At 38.3% G+C, this 26,529-nt stretch overlaps 1 protein-coding gene across 1 annotated transcript; it reads left to right on the forward strand.

The window, feature by feature from the left end:
• Positions 1 to 26,493, forward strand: LOC138333717 (aldehyde dehydrogenase, mitochondrial-like). The gene is made up of 14 exons (XM_069282272.1): positions 1 to 158; positions 11,671 to 11,775; positions 14,618 to 14,758; positions 15,875 to 16,001; positions 16,669 to 16,730; positions 17,174 to 17,302; positions 17,866 to 17,979; positions 19,677 to 19,779; positions 20,164 to 20,348; positions 20,985 to 21,149; positions 21,605 to 21,762; positions 24,272 to 24,346; positions 25,126 to 25,165; positions 25,909 to 26,493. The coding sequence occupies exons 1-14, from the start codon at positions 108 to 110 to the stop codon at positions 25,939 to 25,941; spliced, it is 1,488 nt and encodes a 495-aa protein (XP_069138373.1). The 5' UTR covers positions 1 to 107; the 3' UTR covers positions 25,942 to 26,493.
• The last annotated feature ends 36 nt before the right edge of the window (positions 26,494 to 26,529 follow it).

Raw genomic sequence — 26,529 nt, forward strand, 5'->3', positions numbered from 1 at the left:
TATGTTAGAATATAGGTCACGAAAAGAAGAGTTCGTTCGTTACAGCTATTCGTGAACACACGCACGGTGCAGCTGACGTTGGTCATTCACTTGTTAAATTAAGGAAAATGGGAGATTTACCAGAACCTATTCGTGAGCCAGAGATCAAATACACACAGGTACAATACTAAGAGATATTTAATTACAGTTGTCAATTACACTGCGTGCAGAATGAAAGCAAAAATTACAGGTAGACATGATAATTGTTACGTACATTGTAAGAAGTGCTGTGTCGATTCGTCTGGTGCGAGCTCGAGGGTCAAAAGAAACTCAGAATAGACTATAAATTATATATGTTGAATCATAATTGGACGTTGATAATTCAGGCATAGACCCTACAACTGACAATTTCTACTACAGGCAAATTGCATTGTCTGCACAGCTAGATCATGATCGGTAACAAAGGCCTAGTGTAATTTTATTTATTTGTGATTATATAATTATAAGTATCTAAAAGTAAGAAGATTCTGTGTAATATATCATAAAATTTGATTCTATTGTAGAATTAATGCACTTAATTATTAATTTACAATTGAAAATGTAACATAAATATCAACTCTCTTTAGCTCTTAAGTTACATAATTATACATTGAACATTTGTATGGCCAGTGAAGTTTACATATAGTTTAAAAATTGTCATTCTACACATGTGTTACATTTAGTCAAGTCAATCTTGGGTTTTATAAGTATACCTAAAACCAATTGCAATCAAATTCATATATATTTATTTGAGATTTATTGTCAATTAATGTATACGTATCTAGCTGAAGTCACTTTAATATCATTCTTTTTTATTAACAAAAAAGAACCCTTTAAAGATAAAACCAAACTTAAGTGACTACAACAGTATTCTACATTTTTTTGTGTGCTCAATCATAAAATGTAAAAGAATCTAGACATTGTTCCTTCGTGTAAATTATTTCATGGAACAGCAATTTTATCCAATTTTCATTTAAACATTATTTATGGAATAAATTACTTTACATCTCATTTTCATTTAATTGGAGCAACAGTCTTGACATAGATATAGAATGCATCGGCATTTGAGCCATTGACACCTGAATATCTTTATATATATTATAAGACTCTTTCATATGTGAATATGAAGGATAGGGATATTCTACCCGAGGGTCACAAAAAGTAGTAAAACCCGAGGTTTGCCGAGGGTTTTGCAACATTTTGTGATCCCGAGGGTAGAATATCCCTATCCTTCATATCCACTGATGAAAGAGTATTTTTCTTCCATACCTTGACGATTTTTTTGCAATTTTTCAACTATATCCAGCCATTTTGAAATAAATTTTAAAAAATCCACGGCTGAAAGTCAATTTTTCATTACGTGATATTTTCAACAAAAATTCCGTTGTTTGCATCTTTTATAGTAAAACCATTTCAAGTTTGTGAAAAAAATGCTAAAATTTTACCGAGGAAATAGTTTTGTTGACTTGTGACGTCACGAGGCTTTATTGCATGGGTAGCCATGAAATACAGCTTCAGGTGACATGAGTGTATTGCCCTAGACCAGCCATTATTATATCCGTAGGTATGAAAGAATTATATGTATATACTTGCAAGGATTTATAAGTGAGGTATATGTCCTTGATATATGTCATCTTATATACATAGCTCTGTAATGAAAGATCAAATATGATTATATTTAAGGTCAGAGGTCATGAACTATGTGCTATGACCTTTTCAAAACAGCTGATCAGATGACAGCAGCTGTGAAGCCTGCATTATTTCAGACTCATCATAAGGATTGTTATATAGTAGATAAATGTAAACTTTATCTCTGATGGTCAATGATCATATCATGTTCTCACTTTAATATTCTTGACATTTAACCCCCACCCCCTCCATATCTACTGTACATCACCACTTTAACCCAGACCTCCATCCATTACTGAGCTCCCTCTCTCCCCTCCATCCCTTACCTAAGCTCCTCTCTGTCTCTTCCTCCCCTCTATCCCTTACCTGCACATTCCTCCGCATTCCTCCCCTCCATCCTTTTCTGAACTGAGCTCCCCTCTCTCTGTTCCTCCCCCTCTATTCCTTACCTAAGCTCCTCTCTCTTCCTTCTTCCCCTCTATCCCTTACTGAACTTCTCTCTCCTTCATCCCTTACCTGAGCTCCTCTCTCTCCCCTCTATCCCTTACCTTAACTTTCCTCTGTCTTCCTCCCCTCCATCTCTTACTAAGCTCCCCTTTCTTCCTGCCTCCTCTCCATCCCTTAATTACCTGAGCTCCCCTCTCTTCCTTCCTCCCCTCCATCCCTTTCCTGAGCTCCCCTTTCTTCCTTCCACCCCTCCATCCCTTACTGAGCTCCCCTCTCTCTCCTCCCCCATCCCTTTCCTGAGCTCCCATCTCTTCCTTCCTCCCTTCCATCTCTTACCAGAGCTCCCCCTCTCTTCCTTCCACCCATCCATCCCTTACTGAGCTCCCCTCTTTCTCCTCCCCCCAATCCCTTTCCTGAGCTCCCTGCTCATCCTTCATCCCCTCCATCCATTACTGAGCTCCCCTATCTCTCATCCCACCATCCCTTTCCTGAGCTCCCCTCTCTGTTCCTCCCCTCCATCTCTTACCTGAGCTTCCTTCTCTTTCTTCCCCCCTCCCTCCCTTACCTGAGCTCCCTCTCTCTTCCTTCCACCCTCCATCCCTTACTGAGCTCCCCTCTCTCTCCTCCCCCCATCCCTTTCCTGAGCTCCCATCTCTTCCTTCCTCCCTTCCATCTCTTACCAGAGCTCCCCCTCTCTTCCTTCCACCCATCCATCCCTTACTGAGCTCCCCTCTTTCTCCTCCCCCCAATCCCTTTCCTGAGCTCCCTGCTCATCCTTCATCCCCTCCATCCATTACTGAGCTCCCCTATCTCTCATCCCACCATCCCTTTCCTGAGCTCCCCTCTCGGTTCCTCCCCTCCATCTCTTACATGAGCTTCCCTCTCTTTCTTCCCCCCTCCCTCCCTTACCTGAGCTCTCCTCTTTTCCTTCCTCCCTTTCATCTCTTACCTGAGCTTCCCTCTCTTCCTTCCTCTCCTCCCTCCCTTTCCTGAGTTCCCATCTCTTCCTTCCTCCCTTCCATCTCTTACCAGAGCTCCCCCTCTCTTCCTTCCACCCATCCATCCCTTACTGAGCTCCCCTCTTTCTCCTCCCCCAATCCCTTTCCTGAGCTCCCTGCTCATCCTTCATTCCCTCCATCCATTACTGAGCTCCCCTATCTCTCATCCCACCATCCCTTTCCTGAGCTCCCCTCTCTGTTCCTCCCCTCCATCTCTTACCTGAGCTCTCCTCTTTTCCTTCCTCCCTTTCATCTCTTACCTGAGCTTCCCTCTCTTCCTTCCTCTCCTCCCTCCCTTACCTGAGCTCTCATCTCTTTCTTCCTCCCCTCCATCTCTTACCTGAGCTTCCCTCTCTTCCTTCCTCCCCTCCCTCCCTTACCTGAGCTTCTCTCTCTTCCTTCCTTTCCTCCCTCCCTTACCTGAGCTCCCCTCTCTTCCTTCCTTCCCTCCATCTATTACCTGAACTTTTCTCTCTTCCTTCCTCCCCTCCATCTCTTACCTGAGCTCCCCTCTCTTCTTTCCTTCCTTCCATCTCTTACCTGAGCTTCCCTCTCTTCCTTCCTCCCTCCATTCCTTACCTGAGCTTCCCTCTCTTCCTTCCTCCCCCTTCCTTACCTGAGGTCCCCTCTCTTCTTTCCTCCCCTCCATCCCTTACCTGAGCTTTCCTCTCTTCCTTCCTCCCCTCCATCCCTTACCTGAGCTTCCCTCTCTTCCTCCCCCCCTCCATCCCTTTCCTGAGCTTCCCTCTCTTCCTTCCTCCCCTCCCTCCCTTACCTGAGCTACCCTCTCTTCCTTCCTCCCCTCCATCCCTTACCTGAGCTCTCCTCTCTTCCTTCCTCCCCTCCATCCCTTACCTGAGCTCTCCTCTCTTCCTTCCTCCCCTCCATCTCTTACCTGAGCTTCCCTCTCTTCCTTCCTCCCCTCCATCCCTTACCTGAGCTCTCCTCTCTTCCTTCCTCCCCTCCATCCCTTACCTGAGCTCCCCTCTCTTCCTTCCTCCCTCCATCCCTTACCTGAGCTCTCCTCTCTTCCATCCTCCCCAAATCCCTTTCCTGAGCTCTCCTCTCTTTCTTCCTCCCCTCCATCTCTTACTTGAGCTTCCCTCTCTTCCTACCTCCCCTCCATCTCTTACCTGAGCTTCCCTCTCTTCCTTCCTCCCCTCCATCCCTTACCTGAGCTCTCCTCTCTTCCTTCCTCCCCTCCATCCCTTACCTGAGCTTCCCTCTCTTCCTTCCTCCCCTCCATCCCTTACCTGAGCTTCCCTCTCTTCCTTCCTCCCCTCCATCCCTTACCTGAGCTTCCCTCTCTTCCTTCCTCCCCTCCATCTCTTACCTGAGCTCTCCTCTCTTCCTTCCTCCCCTCCATCTCTTACCTGAGCTTCCCTCTCTTCCTTCCTCCCCCTCCATCCCTTACCTGAGCTCTCCTCTCTTCCTTCCTCCCCTCCATCCCTTACCTGAGCTCCCCTCTCTTCCTTCCTCCCCTCCATCCCTTACCTGAGCTCCCCTCTCTTCCTTCCTCCCCTCCATCCCTTACCTGAGCTTTCCTCTCTTCCTTCCTCCCCTCCATCCCTTACCTGAGCTTCCCTCTCTTCCTTCCTCCCCTCCATCCTTTACCTGAGCTTCCCTCTCTTCCTTCCTCCCTCCATCCTTACCTGAGCTCCCCTCTCTTCCTTCCTCCCCTCCATCTCTTACCTGAGCTTCCCTCTCTCTTCCTCCCCCCTCCATCCCTTACCTGAGCTCCCTCTCTTCCTTCCTCCCCTCCATCCCTTACCTGAGCTCCCTCTCTTCCTTCCTCCCCTCCATCTCCTTACCTGAGCTTCCCTCTCTTCCTTCCTCCCCCTCCATCCCTTACCTGAGCTTCCCTCTCTTCCTTCCTCCCCTCCATCTCTTACCTGAGCTCCCCTCTCTTCCTTCCCTCCCTCCATCTCTTACCTGAGCTCCCCTCTCTTCCTTCCTCCCCCCTCCATCCCTTACCTGAGCTTCCCTCTCTTCCTTCCTCCCCTCCATCCTTACCTGAGCTCTCCTCTCTTCCTTCCTCCCCTCCATCTCTTACCTGAGTCTCCCCTCTTTCCCTTCCTCCCCCATCCTTTCCTGAGCTCCCTCTCTTCCTCCTCCCCCTCTCCTCTTACCTGAGCTCCCTCTTTTCCTTCCTCCCCTCCATCTCTTACCTGAGCTCCCTCTCTTCCTCCTCCCCTCCATCCTTACCTGAGCTCTCCTCTTCTTCTCCCTCCTCCTTACCCCTCTCTCCCTCCCTCTTACCTGAGCTTCCTCTTCTCCTCCTCCCCTCCATCCTTACCTGAGCTCCCCTCTCTTCCTTCCTCCCCTCCATCTCTTACCTGAGCTCCCTCTTTCCTTCCCCTCCATCTCTTACCTGAGCTTCCCTTCCTCTCCATTCCTTCCTCCCCCTCCATCCCTCTTACCTGAGCTCTCTTCTCTTCCTTCCTCCCCTCCATCTCTTACCTGAGCTTCTCTCTTTCTGTTCCTCCCCATGCATTCCTTACCTAAGCTTCCCATTCTTCCATCCTCCCCCCCTCCATCCCTTTCCTGAGCTCCCCTCTCTTCCTTCCTCCCCTCCATCTCTTACCTGAGCTCCCCTCTTTTCCTTCCTCCCCTCCATCTCTTACCTGAGCTTCCCTCTCTTCCTTCCTCCCCTCCATCCTTACCTGAGCTCTCCTCTCTTCCTTCCTCCCCTCCATCTCTTACCTGAGCTCCCCTCTTTCCTTCCTCCCCTCCATCCCTTTACCTGAGCTTCCCTCTCTTCCTTCCTCCCTCCATCTCTTACCTGAGCTCCCCTCTTTCCTTCCTCCCCTCCATCTCTTACCTGAGCTTCCCTCTCTTCCTTCCTCCCCCTCCATCCCTTACCTGAGCTCTCTTCTCTTCCTTCCTCCCCTCCATCTCTTACCTGAGCTTCTCTCTTTCCTGTTCCTCCCCTCCATCCCTTACCTGAGCTCCCATCTCTTCCTTCCTCCCCCCCTCCATCCCTTACCTGAGTCTCCCCTCCATCTCTTTGAGCTCCCTCTTTTCCCCTGCTTCCATCTCTTACCTGAGCTTCCCTCTCTTCCATCCTCCCCCCTCCATCCCTTACCTGAGCTCCCTCTCTTCCTTCCTCCCCTCCATCTCTTACCTGAGCTTCTCTCTTTCTTTCCTTCTTTCCTTTCCTCCCCCCTCCATCTCTTTCCTGAGCTCCCTCTCTTCCTTCCTTCCCTCATCTCTTTCCTGAGCTCCCTCTCTTCCTTCCTCCCCTCCATCTCTTACCTGAGCTCTCCTCTTTTCCTTCCTCCCCTCCATCTCTTACCTGAGCTTCCCTCTCTTCCTTCCTCCCCTCCATCCTTACCTGAGCTCTCCTCTCTTCCTTCCTCACCTCCATCTCTTACCTGAGCTCCCCTCTTTCCCTTCCTCCCCTCCATCCCTTTCCTGAGCTCCCCTCTCTTCCTTCCTCCCCTCTATCTCTTACCTGAGCTCCCCTCTTTTCCTTCCTCCCCTCCATCTCTTACCTGAGCTTCCCTCTCTTCCTTCCTCCCCCCTCCATCCCTTACCTGAGCTCTTCTCTTCCTTCCTCCCTCCCCTTCCAGGTCCCCCTCTCTTCTCCCATGAGCTTCCCTTCTTTCCTCCCCCCCTCCATCCCTTTCCTGAGCTCCCTCTCTTCCTTCCTCCCCCATCTCCTGAGCTCCCTCTTTTCCTTCCTCCCCTCCATCTCTTACCTGAGCTTCCCTCTCTTCTCTCCATCTCCTCCCTCCATCTCTTACCTGAGTCCCTCTTCCTCTCCTCCTCCTTCTGAGCTCCTCTCTTCCTCCTCCCCTCCATCTCTTACCTGAGCTCCCTCTTTCTTCCTCCCCTCCATCTCTTACTTGAGCTTCCCTCTCTTCCATCTTCCCCCCTCCATCCCTTACCTGAGCTCTCTTCTCTTCCTTACTCCCCTCCATCTCTTACCGAGCTTCTCTTTCTCCCCCTCCCATTCATTCTTACCTGAGCTTCCCATTCTTCCTTCCCCCCCTCCATCCCTTACCTGAGCTCCCCTCTCTTCCTTCCTCCCCTACATCTCTTACCTGAGCTCCCTCTTTCCTTCCTCCCCTCCATGTCTTACCTGAGCTTCCCTCTCTTCCTTCCTCCCCTCCATCCCTTACCTGAGCTCTCTCTCTCTCCTTCCTTCCTCACCTCCATCTCTTACCTGAGCTCCCCTCTTTCCCTTCCTCCCTTCCATCCCTTTCCTGAGATCCCCTCTCTTCCTTCCTCCCTCCATCTCTTACCTGAGCTCCTTTCTTTTCCTTCCTTCTCTCCATCTCTTACCTGAGCTTCCCTCTCTTCCATCCTCCCCCTCTCCATCCCTTACCTGAGCTCTCCTCTCTTCCTTCCTCCCCTCTATCTCTTACCTGAGCTCCCCTCTTTTCCTTCCTCCCCTCCATCTCTTACCTGAGCTTCCCTCTCTTCCATCCTCCCCCTCTCCATCCCTTACCTGAGCTCTCCTCTCTTCCTTTCTCCCCTTCATCTCTTACCTGAGCTCCCCTCTTTCCCTTCCTCCCCTCCATCCCTTTCCTGAGCTCCCCTCTTTCCTTCCTCCCCTCGATCCATTACTGAGCTTTCTTTTCTCCCCTTCATTCCTTACCTGAGCTCCCCTCTCTCCCTTCCTCCCCTCGATCCCTTACTCAGCTTCTTTTTCTCCCCTTCATTCCTTACCTGAGCTCCTCTTTCTCCCTTCCACCCCTCCATCCCTTACTGAGCTCCCTTTTCTCCCCTTCATTCCTTACCTGAGCTCCTCTTTCTCCCTTCCACCCCTCGATCCCTTATCTCAGCTTCTTTTTCTCCCCTTCGTTCCTTATCTGAGCTCCTCTTTCTCCCTTCCACCCCTCCATCTCTTACTGAGCTCCTCCAGCTTCCCTAACATTCTCCTCTCTTTCACATTTTTTAACCTGAACTCAACATCTCTGACCCATTCCTTTCTTTCAGTTTCTGTTATCCCCTTCTAAACCTCATATTATATCTTTTCACACCCTTTAATAGAACTCTATCTTATAAAGGTAATGTCAATGCCGTCCTGTCTGACATTTTAATCTGTTCCAAAGTGTGGAACTCATTAACCCCCTGAAGACACTTTAAGACTTATCCAAAATCAAAGAGTAGACTAGTCCACTATGAAATCTTAGGGGTAATAACAACAAATGATAAGTTTATCAATTATAAATCTTCTTGGCCGAGATTGACCTGTAAATAACAAATGTTAATACCTATAAAGACCACATTGTAACATGTGTGATCTTCGGGGTCCTAAAGGGATCTCAGTCTGTCTACCTGTTATCTTAATCCAATAATATTAGATCTCAATATTGAGAAACTTCTTATGGGCAATACCACAACGTAATGATCAAAAATGTCTTGTCGTGCTATACCTCTAACATTGTTGGAGCACCTGTCATCTCAGATCCAGAATTTCACCCCTGTTAACAACAAGTGTGCATGAATGTTTTTATTTGACATTACTGATAACAATTTGTCCCTACAAGGTAGAACAGTTGTACTTCATAGTACATGTTTGTATATTTACCGTAATCGACCCAATAAGCGCCCAGGGCGCTTAAAAATTTGATAAAATTTAAAAGGTGCTAATAAGTCAAAATTATTGCAAATTTATACCGTTTTATGTAGTTTTGGTCCTTATTTATGCCTGGGCAATGGAAATTGAGGCCTCAAAAAGGGGAAGGGCGCTTGTAGGGACATGGGCGCTTATTGGGTTGAATAAGGTATAGATTAGAAAGACCTTGTTTGTCTGACCTAGATTTAGGACCGACTTTATAGAGAGAGCACATGACATTATAAATCACTACCATCAGAAAAATACATCACAAACACACTGGCATATACACATTTCTTTATTTGATAGGTTAAAAAGATATAATTTTACAATGTCATAATAAGTACCATCATCCATCTAAACATTCTTCTCGAGGCCCTATATACCGTAATTAATAAGATGTCACTTATCGAAACATTGTACCTTGTATTAAAAGTAATCTAATTAAAAATAAAATGCAAACCAAACTACTATTAACTCCATTTGCTTTTGTTATATTTATTGATTTATTTATTTGCAAATCAATGGTTACATGGATAAATTAATTTTTTTCAAAGATTTTAATTTTCAAATAAAGCACCCCCTTAATTTTCTTAAACCTTTAAGCATCCTAGGTGCTTATTGAATTGAATATAGTACTGTATGTCATTTTGTACTGATGTACACAATTTACATAAACCTGTTATGGTATCGCATTTCATTATATCCAATGCTAACTAATTTGCATGATTATACCTGTGTTCATCCTATAAAACTTAAATTTGCATAAAAGTCTCCTCCAGGTGAGAATGTTTATCTTCCAGGTGAAAATTTACAACGACAAAAACTCTTTATCCAACTCAATTTTAATACAAAGTACTAGGTATTGATATGACTATAAGAGGGAGTTATATAAAAATGAATTTAATGTATTATAAATAAAATTCCTTATACAATTTTATTACTTGGTATGAAGATTAAGATATGTATCATTGAACAACATCTGAGATATTTTTAAATTTTTTTATATTTAAGGTTGAATTTCATAATATGTGAACATTTTCAATAAAGCCTGTTTTATTTTTAGTTTCATTTCAAATTTATAATTTCAAAAGTGCAGATATGATTCTAAATCACATAAATCATCAAGTTTATCAATTGACTGCAAATTAAATTTGTTAAGAAAAAAGTATAAATTATTTCATATGATTTTCTTTGCTTTTTCCATTCATTTTATACAAATATTAGATTTGCTATTTACAAGGTGGCGGAAAGGGATTTGGGGTGGGGTTGGTTGCAATTGGTATTCATTGAAATGCAGCTGTTCAATTGAGATGACATTTAAATGTCGATATTTTCATGTTTTGTGCACACTCCAATAGGCGCCCTTTATGTTGTATATAGAGCCGTGAGCAGTATACTATCATCACTACAAGTCAAAGATCTGTGTATTCAACATGACTCTATATAATCATTCACTTTGTGAGCCAGAAATAAAATGTGTTTAGAGTGACAGCTACATTTAAACTGGTAGGCTAAATACAAAAATGTAGTATAGTGTACTGAATAGCGATGATTTCAAGTTAATAAATTCTTTCGTTAAAAACCCAGACAAGGGGAGGAGTTTAATTATGCGGATCAATGTAATCAAACCTACCATATAGTACAAAATATTGTTACATGGTTGAGCAACTACAGATACGGACAGATGTGTTAAAACCCAACAAGTAGTAAAACTTTTGTTACATGGTTGAGTGACTTTTTTATAAATACAGATAAATATGTTAAAAGCCAACAAATAGTAAAACTTGTTACATGGTTGAGCGACTTTTCATAAATACATAAATGTGTTAAAACCCAACAAATAGTAAAACTCTTGTTACATGGTTGAGTGACTTCAAGACGAAAAAAATGCAATAAAATTCTGCAAATAGTAAAATTGTCTACATGATTGAGCGATTGGGGGTGTGGCTGTTGCAACGAAAACTCAATATGATTACTGGTATACATTTGTAAAATGTTAATCCCAAGTATTACTCAGAATTGAGAATCCTTTTCCCATAAAGATATATTTTCATGTGTTTCATGAAAAAAAGCTGTCAAAATGCAATGTAGTTCAGTTTCCAATTTTAAAACACATCTTGTATGAAGAAAGTGGTATTATGCATCATATGCTTTAAGTCCCAATATCCGCATCTTTCTTATTTTTTTCATGATTTAGAAGAATGATGCAGAAACAGGACTAAATCGAAGTCAAGATGAGCGATTATGATTCGGAATAATTTGATAAAAATCAAATAAATATTAAACATCGCTAGGTGGGTCACACTTAGTCAAACAAGCCAAAGTTAGCTGACATTGTAACGTCGTTGCCGAGAACGTCATGTGACTACCGTTACTACGTAACGTCTGTCCGAACTCTTCCGAAAACGGGTCATGAACTTTCCAACTTCCGTTCGGTAATAATCGTAACTTCTATGGCGACCAGTTTAAAATGAAGGCATGTTTACATGTATCGACTTTCAGCAACTGCTGTACCAAAGTTATTAAAAATCTTAATTTCAACTACATCTACAAATACTAACAATATCGGAGTCAAATTTATCTTGATTTTTTGTTGATAGTTACGTAAAGTGTAGCTTTAAAGTTCAAGAGCATGGAACAATATATAGCTATAGGTGTTATTCTAGAATTTATGTGTCCTGAAATTTACCGTTATAAAACATTTTCTGCCAGCTTCATACAGGTATTTTGATTAAAAGTCTTTAAAACAATGAGATAGATGTAAACAAACATGTAGACGAACACGTTGTGTTAGTGTCATTTTGGACTAAAGAAGGCCCTATAGTGGCTGAATATATATTCCATAGAAATGATTTTGATTTTACTTTGAATTTATTTTGGCTTTTTTTTTCAGATTATCTATATACTAGCTTAATACCGTTTTTACCTCATAATGATTTAAACAAAACACTCAATAGATTAATAGGTACCAGCTACTTCAATGAAATTATTGTTTTATTTATTTTGCAGATCTTCATCAATAATGAGTGGGTTGACTCCGTTAGTGGTAAGACCTTTCCTACTATAAACCCGGCAACCAAACAGAAGATTGCCAATGTTCAAGAAGGAGATAAGGTAACAGAACAGTTTACATTTATAATGAGGTACATGTATTTTGTAAATAATGCATTGAAAGTGTTACTGTATAGTCAAAAAGAGCAAGTCCTCGATATTGTAGAGAAGTTATGTGTTACTGAATAGTGAAAAAGAGCAAGTCCTCGATATTATAGAGAAGTTATGGCAAACACTACTTAATTTGGTATGATTTGGGGGGCATACACATTTGTACAACAAGTATTTATATACGGTATTTGCCATGATTAGCATCCCTCCCTCTATAAGCTCCCATCATCTTTTCTGAAGAAGGGATTGAAGTTGTAAAAATGCCTCCATCTCATGGATTTAACAACGTTTTACAACATATGATAGTTGTATCCTTATACTTGATATGAACTGGCAAGTCTTTTACAAATTTATCATGACAAAATAATGTGTCTCAAAGGTGAAAAGTCATAGGCATTTCTAATTTATAGTAACAGATTAATGTGTCATGAGTACAGAAAGAGTTAAATATTGCTGATTTTTGTCATCCACAACCTCCATTTTGGTTCACTAATCCTGGGCACTAGTTATAGCGAATACGGTAAATGCAAGATGGTCTCTTCATTACATTATCACTGCAAGCTAAAGGAAAATTTGCCTGAAAATAATAAAACATTTGGCAGATCTGGATAGCAATAAGCTACCATGAAAAAGCCCTAAAAGACACTACTGTAAATAGAATAGGTAGGTAATCAAATGTTTGGAGTTTGTTTTCATCTCAAGGGTTGGAACTTCAGTCCGAAAAATCAATTAACATTTGTGGAACAGCTTAAGTTATATGGCCATATAAATTTGTAGTCCATGTTTTTTTCTCTGGGCACTCTGACTTTCCTTCACCAGAAGTTTATATCTGAGATAATTTGACCTTATGGATTAAATATTAAAAATTGCAGGACAAAGCAAAAATTTTAACCATACCTTAACAAAAGCTGCATGGTAAAGATTGAAACAATAGTAATAATAATTTTCTCCGAGAAAATAGCTTGCACTATCACAAAATGACAGATATATATTGGATACACAGTGTGATCAGACCTAGGGCAATTTTCTCATTGACTGGCATATATATACTTTGTGACATTGTAATGTCATACCTTGATGGATATTAGCTGTTTGCTTATATATGTTAATATATACTCCCATAACATGAATCGACTGGTCAGCCGATTTCTTATCGGACGCTATTTTGCTGACCAGTATATTTGTTGTGCTATATACCTCTTAACAGTTTTCATACAGAGCTGTCTCTCCTTATATCTTATTAAATAGTTTCATTGCGAGAGCCATAATCGATTCACTACATCACTCGCACATTTGCTAAAATTTTCCAATATTTACATGATCAGAATAGAATTAATTCAATAGACTTGTGTCCTGGACTTATTGTGTAAGTTATATATATATTAGTTGTATAGGACTCAAACTATTATAGTATCTGACCCAGAGCAGTAATTTTAGCACCAGTTTAGTCTGGTAGCTGATATACCAAGTAATTAATCAAGAAGATCGAGATGTGTTTACAAATATTAGTCTATATACCTAACGTCTCCTTTGACACCGCCTCACTTTTGGCTGTTGAGTTGTGTCCAGTTCGCTCCTGTGATGAAGGCTCAGGGTTCTTTTCCCTGGTCTGATCCACAAGGACCTGGAATGAAAATTTCTAACCAACAGTATGCATACATATATTATAGTATCAAGGGTATGAACTCGGCAGTCGAGAAAAACGGACCTATTTTTTTAAAACCTTAATTATCTTAATAGATTGGCTCTATACACCATTGATGTATATTTTACCTTAAAGAGAAATAATTTATCTTTCCAATGAGTGCTTGATGAACAAAAATGGCCAAGTATTGATGAAGTTATGGCTTGATGAATTGGGAAATTTACGAAAAATATGCTAGGTAGACATTTCCCTGTCCGGTCGAAATGTCGTCTTGCCTCTAATGGGTACCACAATAACCAAGCTAAAATCACAAAATCTACGCTTGTGGTGGTAAACAGTATACATAAGTGTGTTCATCCGCAATCTCCTTTGGAGGTGTCATGACCCGTACTTTGTAGAAACTCTATTTTAAGATCGTGTAGCTCACTTACTTTAACCAGGGAAATGTCTACCTAGCATACTTTTCGTAAATTCCCCGATTTATCAAGCCATAACTTGTCAATACTTGGCCAATTTTGTTCATCAAGCACTCAATGGAAAGATAAATTATTTCTCTTTAAGGTAAGATATACTTTAATGTTGTATAGAACCCATTTATTAAAATAATCACGGTTTTAAAAAAAATAGGTTTGTTTTTCTCGACCGCCAAGTTCATACCCTTGATACTATTATACATATATATGTATACTGTTAGTTAAAAACATCGTGCCAGGTCCCTGTGGTCTGATCAATATTTTTTTATCACTGTAAAGCATACAATTGTGAAGTCTGATATAATTTCAAAGTTCAATCAAACCTGTATATAAAGGACACTAAAGGGACATAGTAGAATTGTCTATTATAGACTGTTTTTCTTTATGCAGAGTTCAATGATATGTAAGTGAATTCTAATAATAAGGGTTCGATGATTTTGTCCTTTATATAGAGGTGTCATTCATTTAGAGGTGTCCTTTATATAGAGGTGTCATTCATTTCGAGGTGTCCTTTATATAGAGGTGTCCTGTATACATTGACGGTACTTTCTGATAGTAATTCTAACATACATTGATTCCATATTGCATATCAAAATGCGCACCATGCTAAATGACGTCGGTGACAAGAAGTATAAAAGCCTCAAAATTTACGCCTGTTTTGGTTATAACTTGTCAGGCGGACATTGATAAAGCTGTCGCTGCAGCCAAAGAGGCATTTAAACTAGGATCACCATGGCGACGAATGGATGCCAGCAAACGCGGAAAGCTACTGATGAAGTTTGCGGACTTATTGGAGCGAGATGCTGTGTACATTGGAGTAAGTAATTTAATCAATAATCAATAATTCTGATGTGCTGACTTTTTAGCTTACATTGACATCAATAGGGACGCTTAAACACAATCTTTCAAAAAATGCACAATTTATCTCGAAGAGGAGAAAATTAAATTTTGATAATATGGATCGTGATCTTTTTAATATGTATCTATAATATTATTGCAAATTTATCAAATAGGATATCTAGTGATTTTGTCCAATTGCAGTGTTTTTAAATAAGTTTCTTTTTGAAGTGTTACAGTATTTCATAATTAATAAAGTTAAGTGTTGATTGCGGTGACATGATAAGAAACTGACGTCACATTTGGATTTGAAGATGATTATGCAAAATGGCAGCTTAAAAAGCTTACACATGTAATTGTCATTTCTAGTAGAGTTTTAAAGGATCTTCATTTTATATTAGGGGTTCCTTACATTGATCATCTTTTCATCTTGTCTCTTAGTATATTGTATACATGTATTTATAGTAAAAAGAATATGTGAGTCCAGATGGACTATGTTGTAGAAATACAATAAAAATAACAATAACAACGACACATATGTTAGCATTTTCGCCATGTCATAATGGCTCTTCAGAATTATATACATGTAAAGTTTTAAGTCTAATTAAAAAGGAAACATTCTAAATAAAACACTGATTATTTTGTTTCATAGATCGAGGCTCCAACAACATCCCATAACGGGTCACGGTCTGACGACCTTTACATAATTGTGTTGTACATGAGGTCAATTGCATCTTACATAACAATTAGCTGGTGCTTCAACTGAAAATGACATTTTGTCCATGCATGCATATATATACGGTAGCTATATTGTGTTCTTTAGGTGAGATGACTACACACAAGAAAATGTTGCTGACATTTCTTGCAATCTATTTTATCCCCTTCAAGAAATTTTGAAGTGGTAATTTGAATGGTCAATCTAAAAGGTCACCAGAATGTGATCCCTAATGTGTCGGATCCTGTAAGAAATAAATTAATTATTATCTATCTTAGGTTTAAAATGAATAGGCTGACTGGTAACATTGACTTGATCTTAAAGGATTTGTATCCCAATACCTATTTACACTTTAATTATATATGTTTGTTGATTTTGTAGAGTTTAGAAACCCTAGACAATGGCAAACCATTCAAAATGGCATATGGTGAGGTCTTCTTCTCAGCCGACTGTTGCAGATATTATGCTGGATGGGCTGACAAGATACATGGCAAAACGATCCCAATTAGTAAGTTATTGGAACGACAATGAATAAAATTCACATTGTTGTCAAAATTATCACACTGTTGTCAAAATTATCACTTACCGTATATGTATTTGCTCTAAGAAAAATATTTATATATTTTATACTACAGGATTGTTTATAGATGCTCCACCACCGACAGAGCATAAATGATATTCATCATTTGAACAAAAATTTGTGTTTAATCGTGTGGACATATGTCTAATTAACACAAAAAATAATGTAAAATAATTTATTTTGACTTTGGTGTATGCGCAATCAGTACTTCATTCCATATAAAATATAATGCCATGGAAATTTTTCGGGATGCAATTAATTATTTTTAATATTTTTAACTTGAGGTAAAATTAGAAGCTCAAACTTTTCAATGATGGTAATGGTGTAAAGTAAGTAACTTTTGTAACTGAAGAAAAATACCAAATCGTCTCCTCCGGTTTTTTATAGTGAAAAAATACCATTTGTTAGCGGTGGAGCATCTTTAATATTGTTGGAAGATTCCTATAGTACATATTCATAGATGTTGAAGAAAGGCAGTATAAAATCGAATGGCATAATGTACCTGTATACCTAAAATATTCAGATCTATCAGAGTTATCTCCCTTCCCTTTACTCGGCCAGTATTATTTAACTGTGTTGCGATTATTCTTTGCAGATGGAGACTTCTTCAGTTTCACTCGACATGAACCCATTGGTGTCTGTGGGCAGATCATTCCGGTAAGTAAAATGCATTTAATAATTAATTGGCAATTCGTAATTTAAAAAAAAAGAAAATTGTGATGAGTTAAAGTTCTGTTTTACGCTTTGTCCATCATCATTTTACAATGGAGAGGGGAGATAAATTCCCGTGAAAGATGAAGGTCACCATGCAGGCATGCACCCAAAGGAAATATGATGTTTTATTTCGCGGCTATGTGATGTGCTTCAACTATTCACAGACACTATTATAAACATGAGGTATAATAATTCCTGTAACTGAGGAGAGGAGAAATGGTGCAGTTGCCAGGTACTGACAGTTGGTTAGTGTTTTTTCTCCGGGTACTCTGGCTTTCCTCCACTCAAAAAACCCTTAACTGACCCTGGTTGTTGATAGGACATTGAACTAATAAAACCAACTCAATTTTAATGTAATTTGCTCTAACTGAATCTGCTTGTTACAGTGGAACTACCCCGTGCCTATGTTTGCCTGGAAGATTGCCCCAGCCCTAGCTACAGGAAATGTTGTTGTGGTGAAGCCCGCTGAGCAGACACCCCTCACTGCACTGTATTGTGCTCAACTTCTCCTGGAGGTATGTTACCAGTCTGTAATTGTAGACAAAATTTTTGTTGCCATGGTAACCATTTAGGTCATTATACACAGGTTTTTATAAAATGGCCAATGAAACTTGAATACCTGTATTATATAACTTTTGAATAGATTTTGTTCAATTGGTGTAACATGTGGATGTCTATAATTTGATACATTGATAATGCTTGGTTACCATGGAAATGTAACGTGTTAAGACACTGTCACCTTGCAAAGTTTGATTTCATTAAAATCAATTTTTGTCGTATTGAAATAAAAAAAAATATAAAAAAAAAAATCCATTAACTGGCTATATCTGATTTAATTTTATTATTGAAATAGAAGCTTTTATATGCTTTGCATGGATACTTTTGTATTTATCATTTTAAGATTTGTTTAGATTTATTTGTATTGGTAAATTGCATTTTTGAGACAAATGATGACTATACATTCTGGATTTGCAGACCAAAAAAAAATCCACACATCATGCAGTATGTTGTATGACAATTATTGTCATACAAATCATTATAAGCTTAAATATGTATGATCTTTGGTATACTACCCCAGGCTGGCTTTCCTAAAGGTGTAGTCAATATTGTACCAGGCTATGGACCTACAGCAGGTGCTGCCATCTCTTCTCACATGGATGTAGGCAAAGTGGCATTCACTGGATCAACAGAGGTAGAAAAGCTGACACTCTTCTAATTCTTTGCATATTACAGAGTTAGCTCCCTTGCGGGTAGGTATCGATTGTTACGTCATTATTTTGTGAGCGCAATTCATGTCATTTTCTCTGAAAAATATGACGTTATGCTCGCAAAAACATAACGTCATAATCAGTACCTACCCGCAAGCACAGATAACATTGTGATATGCAAATCTGGAATCATTACAATAAAATGTTTATGTAAAGGACACCAAATGGGCATAGCAAAAATGTCCTTTGTAGACAGGTGTCCTTTATATATAGAGTTCAATTATGTAGTCAATTGCTGCAAATAGGGTAGAAGAGTTTGTCCTTTATAGACAGGCGTCCTATATATAGATGTCAATTATATATTAAATTGCTCCAAATGGGGTTGTTGAATCTGTCCTTTATAGACGGGTGTCCATTATAAAGCCATTATAAAGATGTCAATTATGTGGTAAATTGCTCCAAATGGGGTTGATGAATCTGTTCTTTATAGACAGGCGTCCTATACATAGATGTCAATTATATATTAAATTGCTCCAAATGGGGTTGATGAATCTGTCCTTTATAGACAGGTGTCCATTATAAAGATGTCAATTATGTGGTAAATTGCTCCAAATGGGGTTGATGAATCTGCCCTTTATAGACAGGTGTCCATTATAAAGATGTCAATTATGTGGTAAATTGCTCCAAATGGGGTTGATGAATCTGTTCTTTATAGACAGGCGTCCTATATATAGATATCAATTATATATTAAATTGCTCCAAATGGGGTTGATGAATCTGTTCTTTATAGACAGGCGTCCTATATATAGATGTCAATTATATATTAAATTGCTCCAAATGGGGTTGATGAATCTGTTCTTTATAGACAGGTGTCCATTATAAAGATGTCAATTATGTGGTAAATTGCTCCAAATGGGGTTGATGAATCTGTTCTTTATAGACAGGCGTCCTATATATAGATGTCAATTATATATTAAATTGCTCCAAATGGGGTTGATGAATCTGTCCTTTATAGACAGGTGTCCATTATAAAGATGTCAATTATGTGGTAAATTGCTCCAAATGGGGTTGATGAATCTGTCCTTTATAGACAGGTGTCCATTATAAAGATGTCAATTATGTGGTAAATTGCTCCAAATGGGGTTGATGAATCTGTCCTTTATAGACAGGTGTCCATTATAAAGATGTCAATTATGTGGTAAATTGCTCCAAATGGGGTTGATGAATCTGTTCTTTATAGACAGGTGTCCATTATAAAGATGTCAATTATGTGGTAAATTGCTCCAAATGGGGTTGATGAATCTGTTCTTTATAGACAGGTGTCCTTTATATACGAGAGGTGTCCTTTGATAAAGCAGGTTTTACTGCATCTGTTTTACAGGAGATACCACTTCCTTGGGTTGATAAATCTCCATATTCAGCTGAAAACATGTTCATAATTGTATATAATTATTCAAATTTACATTTAACTTTTGTAATCAACACAACTTGGTCTTCACCCATACACATTTTCTATAATTTAGTATTGCACTTTGTGACTATGGTAAAACATCATAATGCCAACTTGTGCAATCAAGTGCTTCAGAGTGAAATCTTAAGATAATGCCAATACCTCACATTCTCATACTTTGTTAAGATATTGAGAAGGTTTTATGACAAGTTTGTCACTATGGTTTTGTAGGTTGGCCAGTTAATCATGCAGGCAGCTGGGTGTTCAAATCTCAAGCGACCAACTCTTGAGCTTGGTGGCAAAAGTCCGAATATTATCTTCTCCGATGCAGATTGTAAGTCTTAACCTATAAAGATTAATTGCATTACTTTATATATAGAAAGAATGAATGTGAATATTTAGTCAAATGAAAAAAAAAATCTCTCACTCATCATAAATTTTTGAATATAATGTTAATTTGTTAATAAAAGTTTAATGAATTCTAATTTGAAATGAAAAAAAAGAGATCTACAAACACTTTAATGAAAATCAATATTTCAACAAATTAAAATTAAATGATAAAGCAGTTCACAAAATACTAAATTCTTTCTGTAAACTTCTAATTGAAGATTTGTCAGTTCTTCAAATATGCTTTTAAGATAAGATAATGCATGATTGTTAGATTTGCATTTATCTGCTGTGTTTTTATTATATTTTGACCTTTGACCTATTTTCCTAGTGACCAGTGCTGTGGACTTCGCTCACGAGGCGGTGATGACCAACATGGGTCAGTGTTGTGTCGCTGGCAGTCGGACATTCGTACAGGAAGATATTTATGACGAGTTTGTCAAAATGAGCATCGCAAAAGCTGAAGGTCGAAAGGTCGGAAATCCTTTTGAAAGTTGTACACAGAGTGGTCCCCAGGTAAATCATACAATGCCCACACGTATCTGGTTATTTCTGTTGAATTTATAATTTCACAATTTTACAGGACATTTACATGGTTGCAGAAAATTGATCTATGAACAAATTAGGTACTATCAATAGAAACAATATATCCTTGCAGCACCATATCACATTTGGATTTGTTTTAATATATTTTTTCTCATTTTAAGCAAAATTAGCTGTGAGATGCTCTCTCTCTTTGTTTCCTTGAAAGATCAGCGAGTCAGTAGTTTCCTTCCCTTGAAATAAATAAGAGAGGGGAGCAGGAATTAGCTAGCCCACTCTTTCCCCGTGGGAAAAATAACTAGGGAAGGGGGGGAATCAGCTATCCTTTTCTTTCCAAATCAGCTAGCTCTTTCCCCGGGGAATCTATCAGAAAAGAAATGACTTCTACATCGGCAATGCCAACAACATTATTCAACCTTATGGACATTTCTGAATATAAAATATTTCTTAAAAAGGCATTTCAAATTAAAACTGTAGAAGAACATTTCTCTATGTCACAGTTCAATGTAAAAGAATTCGGGAAGAACAGTTTTGACAGAGCTATTTTATCATTGAAATTGAAAAAAGCTGATCGACCGTTGATTCAATACTTTGTCGATTGTCTTACAGGTTGATGATGAACAGTACAATAAGATTTTGGAATTGATTGAATCTGGAAAGAAAGAAGGAGCCAAATGTGAATATGGGGGCGAGAAGGCTAATGATGAAGGATATTACATCAAACCTACGGTGTTCTCGGGGGTGGAAGATCACATGAGAATCGCCAAGGAGGAGGTAACTCTTGTATTATCTTTTAGATGCTATGTTTGTTTAATGTCTAATAGTGTGACCTATGCTGTAAAAATACTGTGGAATTTTTCCACTAGCGTGTATCAGAACGCATAATTTAAATCTTCAAAAGTCATAATCGTCTGCCTTTGCTGTGATCATACTCGGGGCCTCTTGCTTATTTGTTTTATTGTCAACTTATCTAGCTAAAGTGAAGACCTCTGTATCTTGCTAATGGGTATATTTTGGCAAGTGTAAGTGGAGGTAATACTGTAAATCTGCCATTTAAGTTGGTCCATGTATAATGGTAGTCAAAGACGCTCTCACAGACTGCCAATTTCTCAATGTTTAAAGAAATATAATTATTTAATAAGTAAAGATTATTCTTGACACATGAATTTAATGATTATTTTCTTGTTTGTACCACAGATTTATGATATTTACATTGGAAATATTTCCAGATATTTGGCCCTGTGCAGCAGATTTTTAAATTCAAGAATATGGAAGAGGTCCTGGAGCGAGCTAACAATACACTTTATGGTCTAGGAGCAGCCATCTTCACCACAAACATTGACAAGGCCATGACCTTTGTTCAAGGGGTCAAGGCCGGAACTGTCTGGTATGTTATCTTTAATATTGTGACCTATACAATAGAGGTCAATGCCATACTTCCTGGTATGTTATCAGAAAGGGTTACGACCTATATACTAAGAGTTCATGCAAGGCCAAAATTAACTAGGTTTTGACCTTTGTACAGTATTTAAGCTGGTACTTTTTGGTATGCTAGCACTAAGGCAAGGACCTAATATATACTAAGAGGTCAAGGTCACAATCAACTTTAACCTTAAGGTTCTTACAGAGGCTATGACCTTTATACAGGGGTCAAGGCTGGTATTGTCTGGCATGTTATCATGAAGGCTACTATGTACAGTCAAACCTGCAATAGCGGACACCTCTTTATAGCAGACACCTGTCCATAACAGACAGTGCTAGGAATCCCCAACAAAAATTATTATATAAATGTCGTGTATATAGCGGACACCTCCTCAAAGCAGTCATCAGACACTAAATTTAGTCTGTAAGTCGGTAAAATTTCCATATACCAGACACAAATAAATTTTCCCAACGTCGGTACTTTCACTCGAAAAAAACATGAGCTTTCAATATAAGTTAGACTACATAAACGTACAGTATAGTGGACACAAAAAGACATCTTTTTGAATGAAAATCACTGTATGAATTGAATATGTATAGCGGACACTTTCTATGAAGAAAGCGGACACTTAAATTTAACCTGAAGATAGTAAATATTCTATAATACAAACAGCGAACATCCTATTTTGAACCTGTGCATTGGTAAAACAACTAAGGAAGCCATATCAGCAGTGTTCTTCTGTGTTAGTCAATTAGAGTTATTTCCCTTATGTCACATTTCATAACACTCTGGGGTTTGCATTTTATCTGTGTTGGAATACACCTTCGAGACTCGTTGGTGTGAACCATTGTTTGTATAGCGACTTTTTGATGTCAGCCAGTTCACAACTACATGTGTTTACATTTGTTTTGTCTGAAATAACAGAGATTCAAGACAGCGTGGACACTTTACTTGGCTCATTAACAATTTGTTTAGAATAATTACATGTATGGACCAATGAGTGGCGAAAAGATGGAATCTTCCAAGATATTGTCAACCCCATATGGAAATTTTTGAATGAGTCCGAGTGAATAAAAAAAACACAGATACATGTATACATTGTATATACAATTTATTAAATAATTGTTTCAGATTCATTTTTTCTGATTTGATTGAAATGAAAAATATAAATATACTGTACATATTCCTTTACATAATACTTAGGTTACTATTAATTTATTCCAAAATGAACTAATGAAAAGAAAATGAGACAAATACTTGTATTTGTGTATGGAAAGATTGCTATGGTTGAACGTACCTCTCAGGGGACACAACTCGTCAAAACACTGACCTCTATATAAAGGACATGTTAGCCTTGTCCACTGGGTGTCCTTTTTACACAGGTTTGACTGTATATACCAGGGGTCAAGAAAGGAACAATTTTGTATGTTATAACAGAGGCTATGGCCTTTGTCCAAGGGTTCAAGGCTGGTGCTTTGTTATTACAAAGACTATGACATATACTTAGAGGTCAAGGTCAAAATCAACTTTAAATTTATCACAGAGGCTATGACCTTTGCTCTAGGCTAATACTGTTTGAAGGCTAAGACCTACCAGGTATAGAACAGGGGTCAAGGTCACAACTATATGTTAGGTTAAGGTTAGCATTCAATGATAGGTAACCTTTGTACAAGAGCTCGAGGTCAAGTTTAGAATCATACATATCCTTATAACCACTCCATTCAATAGAGGATCTGACAACGTCCCATAAGGGGTCATGTTCGGATGACCTTTTTACTATCTGTACTTCAAATCAAATACATTTTCTACACATTGCTAGATGCAGAATAATTGAAAATGTCATTTCATCTCATTATACATATACATGTAGCTTTGTTAACCTCTTTTGGTGTGCTGACTATGTTCACGAAAATAATTCTGACAGCTTTTTCAAACTTTTTCGTCCCCTGAAATTCACTTTCAAGATTTTGAAGGTAGCAATTTGATTGGCCATTTCCAAAGGTCATCTGGACGTGAACCCCTAATAGGATGTTGTCAGATCCTCTTATCAAAGGAAGTGAGAAAATGGCACCTTATTACATTTGAGTAAGGAGTCAAGGTGGTTAGTAGGTTTTCATTTAAAAAATGACGCCTTATTTTGATCTTTGATTAATGAGACAAAGCCATTCTTCTTAAGTCATCAAAACTTGATGCCATGTTACATTTGTAGCTATCAATTCCATGGCAATGGCTCATTTAACATATACCTGTAACTGCCCCATTATCAATGTTGTTGCTCATACAACTTCCTTAACTGGTAAACATTTCCAAAAATGGAAAATTAGGTAAAGATCAATAGTATTAGTGTTATAGTAGTAAATCATTATTTTTATTTAATCATGAAAGAAGAAGTTATGAATAATTAACTTTGCCCTTGTAAGATTTATGTATGAATATTTCAGATTAATTAAATGTTTGAGACAATCTTTTACAGGGTGAACTGTTACAACGTTGTGAATCCCCAGGCTCCTTTCGGAGGATTTAAGATGTCTGGGCTAGGCAGGGAACTGTAAGTACAAACTGTTATACTGCAAAGTTATAGTCTGTATGTGTGTCTATTGATCTGTCTGTCTGTCCATTTGTCTGTCCATCTGTCAATATGTCCATCTGTCCATCTGTCAGTCTATGTCATTCAATTTTTCAGTCTGTCCATCTGTTTATCTGTGTATTTGTCCATCTGTCAGGTCTGTGTCTGTTGATCTGTCAATCTGTGTGACTGTCCATCTGTCAATATGTCCATCTGTCCATCTGTGCCTGTCTGTTTGTCTTCATGTTAGTCTGTAGAAAATAAATTCCAGGCAACTCATCCGTAACTGCTGAAAAAATCTCAACGAAACTGCATGGCAATGATTGAAACCAGTATTGTTGCCATGGTAACCTGAGGCGACTATATACAGGTTTTGGTAAATTGCCAATATTAAATTAGCTTTTAAATCAGTTTTGTTTAAACTAATACAGTTATTGTAAAATATACATGTCAATAGTCATTGGCTTACAGTTTCTTTAAATGTTGATGAAAAGTATAAATTATCTAAATACTGATCTAGGAGGCCAATGGAAATGACAATATTTTTGTTTTTGATCAATAATTTGTTTCTTGAGAGAATCAAAGACCAAGATTTCAATAGTTTTATGCAGTTCAATATTTGTGAAATTTTGCAGAGTAGAGAAAAATTGAGGGTATATATAAGCACAGCAGTTTCTGTTAAGTTTTGTTTACACTTGGGTCTTATGTGCTATCCAAAACGTTTCTAGATTGAATAATGTATTGAATGATTTTATTTTCAGCGGTGAATATGGGTTACAGAACTATTTGGAAGTCAAAAATGTAAGTTTATATAAAGTTATGTTGTCTATTCTTATTCGAGGAAGTATTATTCTAAAGATGAAATATTTTAATTTAATATATACTATCTTATATATATTTGTCATGTTTTAAAATAAAACAAACATAATTCATTCATCAATAAAGCATGAGATACTGTATTCGGTGACCACACGATAATCCAGATTCCGAATATGGATAGTCAAGAAAACTCAAAATCCAGATGGAAATGATGATTAATAATTAAGCATTGATGTCACTATTTTTTAATTTTATCGGGTTATGAAAAAAAAATTGTTTGCAAACTGTGTGAATCCGCGTAGCGGATTCTCACAAAAGTTTGCAAACAATTTTTTTTTCATAGTGGTATGCAAAAAAAATATTGGCCAATCAGAAAGCCAGATTTGGTATGAAAACAAAGAAAAATTAATTATATATGTATGTAAACGAAATCTGGAAGTCTGGAAAATTTATAATCCAAACAATTTGGGTTGAGGACAGAAGTTTTCAGATTTTCAGATTATCAAGAGTGCACTTTATCTCATAACTATTTGACCTATTATCGTGACTCATTCACCCCTGTATTGTCATAATGAACTGCTCCAGGCTCAGAAATGGAAGAGTTCAAATGAGTTGTGGGGGGTGAAATAACTTCAACTCAATTATTGATTTAAATATTTCAAAAATTGGAATCATCTTGTGTACGTCATCTTTTATTTATGAGTAATGTTTGTTTTTAATTTCAGGTGGTTATGAAGATTCCGGAGAAGAATTCTTAGGCATCATGTTGGACTATTTTCTTCCCTGTGTAAGGACATTACTTGCATGTGTGTGAAAAGATCATGATATCAAAGATTAGTGCTCCTTATGCTGAACCTGTAATAACAAAACAAAAATAAAGATAAAATGAACTTAGAAGTTAGAACTACTTGTTGTGCTACTGAAACAATCTTTGATTTATGCCATTATCAAGACGACTAATTTGTTATCCTAGTAACAATTTTTGAAAACTTTATTGTTGAATTATACATGATGTCAAATATATATTGTCCAGTATACATGTGGTGCTTTTGATTGTTAGAGTCATAGGCAATTCATATAGATGATCTACATTATCATAATTCGATAATATCCTTTATCTATAAGATCTATAAATCGAAGAAATATTTAAGAAAAGGTTTCATTTCCCTATTAATTACAAGGTATGATATATATACCGTAATTTTGAATTCATAGAGGAAATTCTTTGTTTGCGGATATATTTTTATAAGTTGAATAAATGTTCAATTTGTGATTATGTAAATGTTAACGTAATTAAATTATTTCAGATGTCTGTTTATTATTTTTTTCATTTTCCAATTTTTTTC

Source organism: Argopecten irradians, chromosome 10 (genome assembly GCF_041381155.1).
Source record: "Argopecten irradians isolate NY chromosome 10, Ai_NY, whole genome shotgun sequence".
NCBI lineage: Eukaryota > Metazoa > Mollusca > Bivalvia > Pectinida > Pectinidae > Argopecten > Argopecten irradians.